The sequence below is a fragment of the Chionomys nivalis genome, chromosome 22, assembly GCF_950005125.1.
Source record: "Chionomys nivalis chromosome 22, mChiNiv1.1, whole genome shotgun sequence".
NCBI classification, from domain to species: domain Eukaryota; kingdom Metazoa; phylum Chordata; class Mammalia; order Rodentia; family Cricetidae; genus Chionomys; species Chionomys nivalis.
This window is the reverse complement of record NC_080107.1, coordinates 45,331,194-45,340,763: the sequence shown is the minus strand read 5'-3', so window position 1 is coordinate 45,340,763 and position 9,570 is coordinate 45,331,194. Positions and strand designations below refer to the sequence as shown.

The following is a 9,570-nucleotide window of genomic DNA, read 5'->3' as shown; positions in this document are numbered from 1 at the left end:
AGACCAGTGGTTCTCACCCTGTGGGTCACAACACCTTTGGGGCTGGACGACCCTTTCACAGGGTCACCTAAGACCACCAGAAAACACAGGTATTACATTATAATTCATAACAGTAAAATTAGTTATAATTTTATGGATAGGGTCGCCACAACATGAACTCTATTAAAGGGCAACATCATTAGGAAGGTTGAGCACCACTGCTCTAGACCACAATGCATTATTATACCTGTTTTTTTTTTTTTTTTTTTGGTTTTTCGAGACAGGGTTTCTCTGTGGTTTTGGAGCCTTTCCTGGAACTAGCTCTTGTAGACCAGGCTGGTCTCGAACTCACAGAGATCCACCTGCCTCTGCCTCCCAAGTGCTGGGATTAAAGGCGTGCGCCACCACCGCCCGGCTTATACCTGTTTTTTGGACCAAGAAACTGAAGTTCCCAGAGGTGAGGTCAAGCATCACGGATTTCCTCCATTGTAAACAGTTGGCCTTCAGTCTGAACTCCAGTGTGCTGGACTCCACAACAAGGCTTTGGGCAACCAAGGGTGTCCAGAGGAAGAGCAAAGGCACTGGGCTCAGGCTCTCTCCCTGCCTTTGTGCAAAGCCTCCAGGGCCAGTAGAAAGGCTTATTCTCAGGACAGGCAATCTCAGGAGAGCATGGTGGCTAAGGAGTCCACGTACAGCCATCCTCGGCCTTAGCACTAATGGATCAGAAGGTGAGCTCAGAAGAAAGGGCTAACTAAGAACTACAGGTAGGGCTGACAGGAGTCCAGAGCAGCTGCAGGAGGCACACCCATCTTCCAGATGAAGGGGTTGGGGTTCAGAGCAGCTCAGAGACCTACCTACAACCTTGTCATTGGGAGCAAGCAGAGGGATAGCTGGGATTTGAACCCTCCTGTCTGCTTGAATCTCTATCACACATTCCATTCTCAGAAAGTCAGCCGATGGGGAGGAGACCTGCTAGGGAACAGTCACTCAGACATGTCAGGAAAAGATGTCTCACACGGGGGACAGGTGTAAAACAGAGGCTTTAATCCAAACAGCAAGGGAGGCGCAGGACTAGGGGAAGGAGCCAGGAAGGCGATGGCCTGGCCCTGGAAGGGAGGCTGGCACCGGGCCTTTCCTAGGACACTGCCTGTGACAGTGATGGCTTGAGCCCCAGCTCTGTTCAGATCATCACTAAGCCCTGGCCAAGCCCCTGGGTTGTGCTCCTCAGTGTCCACTCCCCAAGGGGTCTATGGACACAGACACAGGATGGGCAGTGCAAAACAGGGTGCATATGGCAGGGAAGCCTACAGGTACCAGTTCAGTCACAGCGCTGGGAGAAACTTGTGACTCTGACTAGGTCCCCTGCTGCAGTCCATATCCAGGGCACTGCTTGCCTCTTTTCATAAGGGGAGAGGGAGAAAGAGAGGGCTGCTGCCTCCCCTGACATCTCACGCCAGCCACAGACCTACCCAAGCAAGCAGAGCAGTAAGCAAGGGCCTCAGGTGAAGCTCAAGATCACTCAAAGCAGGAAGGAGGTAGCAGAACTGATCAGGCCTAAGAGTGACTGGAGGAGGCCAGATTCTCACAAACACAGCAGCTCTAGTCTCCCTGAGTCTCTACCATTCTCTCCCTGGCAGAGACAGTTCTGGAAAGAGGCCTCACCCAATCAACAGGCTTTCCCAGGAGCCTGGAGCAGTTTCCATAGCTAAGCTACCCCCAGGAAGGGGAACGTTACTAATAGTCACGACACCCGGCAAATCCAAGGGCCAGGGAGCAAAAGCCAAAATGAGGATGGGCACAGGTAACCTCAGGGCCTAGAAGGCTACCCTGAGAAAGCCATCCTCATCATCCAAAGCCCCTCTACCCACCATCTCCCCAATCCCAAGCCTCCCCACAGCTGCTGACAGCCTCACCCTTCAGCCCCACAGCAGATACCCAGTGGAACACAGCTCGGGAAGCTGACCAGCCAGCCCCCGAAGGCGCAGTGTCCCTCTCTCAATGAGGAGTCTTGTCATAGGACGGGAAAGCAATGGGAAGAGCAGGATGCCCTTTCTCCACATTGGACTGGGCGGAGAGAAAGGAAGCAGGAAGGACAGGGGTGGGCAGGGGCCCCGGGACCAGGTCACAGCCTCTCTCTTCTTGCTTGCCCCCCAGACGAACAGTCAAAGACTGGCCACACTTTGGTCAATTCCTCCAACTCAGGCCCTGTTCAGCACCCATCTCAGTAAACAGCCTCTCATCAAACAGAATGAACAAAGGTGGGTGGGAGGGGTGCCGGGTCAGAGGGCACAGGAGAACTGGCCAGGTGGCTCTGGTGGCTCAGCCTCTCCTAGCCTGATGTGACAGGATGGATGGGCAGCAGACTCCCGAACTTGAAGTGTTGGATCACAGGGAACTTCTCCAGGCACTGAGAAAGGAGGGGGAGACCAGGAGGTGAGGCCTGGCTGGTCTCTTGCATCCCCAGGGACCCAGACAAACATGAAGGCTCAAACTATGGGGTATCCATTAATGCTCAAGAAACCACCCAGTCAGAGCAGCCCCTGGCCTATACACAGAAGGATGACACTTTTTCATCCTGTCCTTATTCTTCCCCTCCAAAGATACACACAGTAGAAGTCAAGACAGGCATCTGAGAGACATTACTTGACCCAGAGGGGAAGCTGGCCATAAGAAATAGAAAAGATCCTCCCACAACCCCCATCCCAGTCCTGGCCCTTAGAGGTGTGGGGTCATCTGAGCACAGCTGAGGAGGTTAGAGCCTATTTTCTGTAATCTTTGGGCGTCTGGCTTGAAAAGACATCTTCACTCTTAGAATGAGACCTGATACCTCTGTCCCACCTTGGCAGCAGCCTCTGTGGAGGTCAGGGCGAAGGCACTGATGGTAGGCAAAAGGATGGGGACTCCCTGAGCCCAGTTCAGACTCGTGGTAAGAAGAAGTGAAGACCTACAGGCAGCCTGACCCCAGGCTCATACCCCTATATCCCTAGCCTGCCACAGGCTGTCACAGTAACCCCAGCTATATCTACCAGGCTGGTAGGTCTACACTTTGGCCTCAGAAACAACCCTCCGTGCACTAGGGACCTCTAGGTTGTTGGAGAATAAGACTTAAAGACTCATAGGAGGTAAGGGCTTCTGTCTGTGGTCAAAGGAGTAACCTGATTGGCTCACCTTCCCGTACCCCAGGAAGCAGCTTCAGAACTGAAAGGAGCGCATATAGGACAAGTAGGACAGAGACTGAGCTCCAATATGGAGTCAGGCCTGAGCCAAGACAGTGGGGAGAAGGGGAGTGCAGCCTGTCCCTGGGGGAGGAGCAACATGTCCAGGCCTGAGGCAAGGCAGCTGCCATGGTGCTTAAGTCATCAGGAAGTGGTGGGAGTTTAGAAGTCACCCCCCCCCCTCCTTCAGGGCCTGGAATTCCAGAAAGGGTCAAAGGTCAACCTGCCTCAAGCTCTCAAAGAAGAGAAGCCAGAAAGGCAAGTGGGGGAAGGGCAGAAATAGTCGCATTCTGACCAGAGGACTGCGGAACCTGAGCTGGAAAGAAGCTACAGGGCTAGAGGAAGGACAAGAAAGCAGGGCAGAAGCATCTAAAGAGGGCCTTTCTTCCAGCAATACTGGCCAGCTACTGTGCCTGGGCGGCTGAAGTCTACCACCTCCTGACCCCAGGAGTCCAGGCTGGGGGGTCTGTGATTCAAGAAGAGGTAGGGCTCTCCAGGCACAGTGGCAGCCTTCAGGACAGAAAGACCACCAGCATACAAGGCCCAGAAAGCCCAATACCTCTCTTAAAAGAAAATAACCACTTCAGGCAACTAACTGTCTAATGCCAGGTCTGAGCAGGCCTCTGTTGGCAGCTCAGGGCGCCACAGCCTTGTACTTCCAGTCTAGTGAGCCTCTGAAAAGTAGGTCCTTTCCTGGGCCCTCTGGGCAGCGGCTTACAGCCCCCATTCTCAGGGACCAGAGATAAAAGCACCAATAAGAACTGGTGGCACACACCTTTAATCCTAGAACTGGGGAGGCAGAGGCAGGCGAAACTCAGTGAGTTCAAGGTCAGCCTGGTCTACAGAGCAAGTTCTTGGACAGTCAGAACTGTTACACAGAGAAACCCTGTCTCAGAAAATCAAAAAACAAAAACAAAAAAGAACTGGGTACTCTGGGGCAGTGGTGGCGTACACCTTTAATCCCAGAACTGGGAGGCAGAAGTAGGAGAATCTCTGAGGTCTAAAGAGCGTTTCCCAGGACAGCCAGGGCTACACAGAGAAACCCTGTCTTGATCCCTGCTTCCCCCCCCCCCAAAAAAAATCACCAAAAAGAAGTGGGTCCTACAAAGCCTTGGGATCCTCATTGCTTCAGCAAGCTGTGTATTACACTACAAATCCAGTCTTGGCATAGGGGCCTGAGCCAGGGCAGGAGCCAGCTCCCACTTGCCTCGTACACCAGGTGAAACGTCCAGTCTTCAGTCCCACTGACCTTTCATTAACAACTACAGACACCTAGCAGCCCCTTAGGACTTAAATCCGGTCAAGGCCGCCAAGGCCTGTTGTCCAGCCCTCCTCTTGTTTCTGTTGGCTCCTCTCTCAGCTTGCAGATCTGCCTGGTTGCTGGCCCTCCCCTTGGGAGCTGAATTAACACAGGTCTGAAGACACACAAAGCCAGCATTTGGGATTCTAAGCAAGGAGGCAGCTGGAGTTCTATCTTTGATAAGAGGGAAGCTATACACACCCTCCATGCTGACACTTCCCCAGCAGTGGGGGCCAGCAGCAGGGCGGTCTTTTCTGTATTTCCTACTGGGAATCAGAGAAGTAAGGTTGTGGAGATAGGACAAAGGGTAGTGTCCAGTGCTGGAGCTGACATGCTGAACAGGAAGAAGTCTGGGCAGCTCCAGGAATGATCTCTCAGGTGAGAGGCACGTGGGCTGAAGCCTAAACATAGGATGTGGCGTCTAAAAAAAAGAGGGTCAAAGAGGGAAGAACAGAAGAAAGCTGCCTAGACCCAGACCTGGCCAGACCATGTTCTAACCAGGTTCTAACACTCTTCTGTTGTTGGGCCAGACCACGTTCTAACCAGGTTCTAACACTCTTCTGTTGTTGGGCCAGACCACGTTCTAACCAGGTTCTAACACTCTTTTGTTGTTGTTGTTGTTGTTGTTGTTGTTTGTTTTTTCGAGACAGGGTTTCTCTGTAGCTTTGGTTCCTGTCCTGGAACTCTGTAGACCAGGCTGGCCTCAAACTCACAGAGATCCGCCTGCCTCTGCCTCCTGAGTGCTAGGATTAAAGGTGTGCACCACCACGGCCCAGCTCAGACCATGTTCTATTAGCCCCTTCAGGACCAATCCAAGGGTGTCAGGCCAGTGGGAAACATTTACACTACAAATCTGGCTAGCCTCAGACCCTTCCCCGTTGTCCTGTCTCTGATGGATGGGGTGAGCTCTGAGTTCAATGAGCTGAATTTACAGAAGAGAAGGGACAATGTCAAGAATCAGAGCTGCAGCTGCAGGAAAATACTGAAGCTGTTAGAGAGTGGGGGGAGGAGAAGGGTTGCACAAGACAAGTATTTCCAATGATTAGAATGTTTGAGCTGTGGGAGGAGCCACTGGAGACAGGTAGAAGGTGTCCTCTCTGCCTTTTTGTGGAGGAGAGTGTGGGAGGCACTAGGAAGGGCAGGCACCTTTCAGCAGGGAAAGGGTCCCAGCAGCAGATTTGTGAGCCGAGAGCAGGGGGAAACACCTATATCCTTCCCACTAAAGAATGTTACTGACTACCCGACTCTACCTCTTCCCAGTTACCTCCTATAGTAGGACAGCTTGCTTTGGGTAGCTATAGGATCACACCCATCCTACGTCACTTTGGGAGAGATGCTCAGGTTACCAGAGCTTTGAGGGGCTTCGGGCCATTTGACAGGTAGAAAGAGAGTCCCCAACTTCCCTAGCAGCAGGGGCCATTTCAATCCCTATGCTATGCAAGGCTGAGGCAGGTTTCTGCTCAGTGCCTTGGGACTGCCCATTAGGTTCTGAGGTCCCCAAGTTCAGAGAGAACTAGCAGTCCTGAACTCACCCCAGGACTAAGAGACAGCAGGGGCAGGAGTGATGGCCAGACCCGACTCACCTCTGCCTTATACATGCGGATGAGGCCCTGGTTCACTTTGGACCATGAGGGGACAGCACTGATGTTCCACAGCTGGTTGGAGTGCTCTGCAAAGGGGCCGGTCTTCATCTGGAAAAGAAAGTCCAGAACTAGAGAAGCAGAAAGCAGAGGCTGCCCGGGGGTCTGCCCCTGCTCTCCTGCAGCAAGGACACACATAAGATGGGGGGGGGGGAGCAGGTACACTGATAAGGGAAGGGGGCTTGGCCTGTAACTGCTGAAAAAAAAAGGAACCTCTCTCGCCCACATCCTCCACTTACCTTTCTTTCCCTCAGACTGTAAAACTGAAGCTCCATTCCCAATACCTATCAAGTTTTGCAACCCTAGGAAGACAAAATCTCCACCCTGGGAGAGGAAGATGTGTTTCCACTTAGACAGCGGCCAGGTTCCCTTCCCCACACTGTACAGTGCCAGGCAGGCCTCAGAGGGTGGGGAAGGGGCTGTGGAGGGCCTTGCTGAGAGGCTCCACATAGAAGACAGGAGGGAGGCTACAGCTCCAGAGCAGCACAGGTCAAGAGGAGGGCAGACAGAAGCAGAGCGACAAGGTCAGCAGGAACAGAGTCCATCTCTGTGGTCCTTCTTGTTCAAGAACCTGACCCCAGGAAGGCAGAGCACTGCAGTCAGTCCAGAGCAGTTCCTGTGACATCAGATCCGCAGCACCAGGAAAGGGAAGCCTGTGTCCTGAGTGGAGTCTGCCACTGAGAGTGCAAGGCCAGTATACTTGTAGTTATTAACCATGTAGCTCAGCACGCCCTCCTCACTGCCTTCCCAGTTTACAGGCAGCATTTATGTTGGGAACAGGGCTCAGCATCCAGCCCCAGGCTACAGAGAAAGACTCTAAAAAGCGAAGCGACTAAGTTTGGCAAGAAGCAGAGACCTGGACTTTAGTGAGTGGAAGGTTCCAGAACCTTCATGGAAGGCTCTACATGGAAGGGGTGAGGTACAGGGTAGTCCAAGCAGAAAGGATAAACTCAAACATTCTTTGTAATGGGACATCACAGGCTACTTTAGTGCCGGTCCACTCTCCCAGGTCTCTACCTCAGTAAGAGCAACTTCTAGATTTAAATTAGAAACATTGCCATTTTCCCCATTTCTCCCTTCCCTGGCAAAAGTCCCCAGTGAGAGTCTGTCTCAATGGTCCCTTCCCAGTGGTGAGGTCACCAGCCAGCCCTACTCTCTGCCAGGCATTTGTGGAGTCTCCTTGACCAGGAACAATGTTTACAGGGCCCTGAGCTTCCTGAGATTTACCCCAACTCTCCAGCAAAGACTCCCCCTTCGGTCTCTCCAGTCCTCCACCCTCATCTTGCACACCTGCAAGCCAGAGACATCAGACTGGGGGGCTGTGGATCAGGGTGCCAACTGCCAAGTCTCACAGCAGGTGCTCAAGGCCTACTCAGCCAGGGCTCTGGGGCAAGACAGACAGAGGGATACTGAGTCCTGCCTGGGGGACCAGCCTTGCTCACCAGCAAGGGACATTCAGAAAAGGATGTCTACCAGGCTGCAAGAGTTGTGAGGCCCAGCACATCTTCTAGAGAGGCACCCCACCCCCCAGGCATTCAATGAGAGCCTCAGGTCTCACAAGTCCTTCAGAAGGAGGCTCTGCAACTCAGAGAAAGAAAAAAACGGATGAGGGGAAAAAAGGAGTCGGGGGTGAGAAGACAAGAAAAAAAAAATTAGCTCATTCTAGCCACAAAGGGAGAAGAGAAAGAGCAAGAACAAGCAAGCAACTGCAGTCCCGCAGTGACCCCCGGGGAATCGTGTGAGTCAGAGCAGCCATATTGAGCAGGAAATTACTCACAGACGCTGCGTTCCTGCCTCTCCACTCCCCAGAGAATCGGCCTTTTGTAAATGGTTCCTCTGTCAGTAACTGAGGGGGATGGGCGGGGTGGGGGAGGCTCAGCACAGCGCCTTCCTGTCAGCTCCTTCCCTTCCAGCTGAAATCTGATCCCTCCCTTCCCAAAACTCCAAATTTAGAAGCCAGATTGAAACTGAAATTCTTTTCCTGCCTGCCCTGGACTCTTAAAGGCGCCAGGGCTTCATTTCCTGAAGCAGTATGAGCCCTGCAAGGTGGGCTTCCTCCGCCGCCATGCCCAGAGCTATCAAAGCAGGCCCAGCAAAGAAAAATGGTTTCCTTCCCAACTTCCTTATGTTTATTTGACCAGTAGATATTGCAGATCTACAGTGGCAACAGAGCCCTGAGCACCTCCTAGACTTCCAGGATGCTGTACCCCAGGGTCTGGTGGTCCTAACCAAGCCACTCACTCCCTCACTGATCATGCTGCTGCACACTCCTCTCAAGTGCACGGGGCAGGCGGGGGAATATCTGTGAAAAGCAGGGTGCTGCAACAGCAACCAGACAACCTAGCAAAGGCAAAAGGGCCCTTGGCTACCACAGTGCCTAGCAACCAACCAGAGCCTGACCAGAGAGCCTCGAACCAAGAGAAAACCAAGCCTTGCAGAGAAGGTGCACAACAGCCAAAGAGCTTCCCCTCCCACTTCCTACCTCTGTTCCTGAAGCCACCCGCGTTCAATGCAGTTTTAGCGCCACCTCGTGGCCACTTTGGGCTACCTTCTACAGCGTCCTCTCTCCCAAACTTTGGGAAAGCTTTTGAGGTTTTATACCAGCAGAAACAAACAAACACACTAAGTCTTAGCATGGGATCGATTGCCAGTCCCCAAAGCCCATCCTGGCTAGTCTCCTTGTTAGAATTATTGACAAGGACGCAAGGGGCTTGGCAGGCCGCCAAGGGAAGCAGAGCAGCTTTTAGGCTTTTGGACACAAGCAGCAAGCTCTGGAGAATGTGTGGTTTTTCCCCATCTAGTTCTTCCACCTCATCCTAGAGCTCCCAACCCTACACTTCACTCTTAAGGAGTCCTGCAAAGCTGGTTTTCAAGGCAGTGAGTTAGGCTGCCCCCAAGTCCTCCTGACCTTGAGCCTGCCACTCTGCTGAAGGCAGCACATCTCCAAGAACCAAGTAATGGCCATTCAGCCATCACTCCAGGCTCCATTTGCTGACTTGGAAAAAATGTGTCATTCCCCTCTGGCCCTTGGAGCTTGGCAGAAGCCTGAGGCAAATGCTGACCAGAAGAAACTTAAAAGAGTGGAGACTGCTAATCAGGTTCTTCCCTACTCAGAAGCTAGGACCAGGAAGCCAAGAGTAGCGTCCATGGGCAGGAGTTGTTGTGTGTACTTCCACAGAGCAGACAGCAGGTGGCCACAGGAAGAGAAGGAAGACAGGATTTTGTAAATTTAGGATGAGAGTTTACAGGTATAGGTGGAAGGATGAAAAGTTCCAACAACTCCAAGAAGCAAGGCCCTGACACTGTGGGTGCCTCGGTGACCAGAAAGCTGGCATATACCCAAGGCTGTGAATGTTCAAGGTCCCGGGGCCACCTTGGGAATGTTCCAGCACCACACCATAGGGAATTCTGCCTTAGTGAAACAAGGGCTTCCTTC

General features: G+C 52.7%; 1 protein-coding gene across 1 annotated transcript in view; it reads right to left on the bottom strand.

The window, feature by feature from the left end:
• Positions 1 to 1,001: 1,001 nt before the first annotated feature.
• The window catches only part of Ptpa (protein phosphatase 2 phosphatase activator), a 33,663-nt gene continuing 25,094 nt past the window's right edge, over positions 1,002 to 9,570 (bottom strand). Inside the window, exons 9-10 of the mRNA XM_057755126.1 lie at positions 6,078 to 6,185; positions 1,002 to 2,386 (exon numbers count right to left, since the gene is read on the bottom strand). Of these exons, the coding sequence (XP_057611109.1) occupies positions 2,309 to 2,386; positions 6,078 to 6,185 (186 nt within the window). The 3' untranslated portion in view covers positions 1,002 to 2,308. The remainder of the gene's footprint in view (positions 2,387 to 6,077; positions 6,186 to 9,570) is intronic.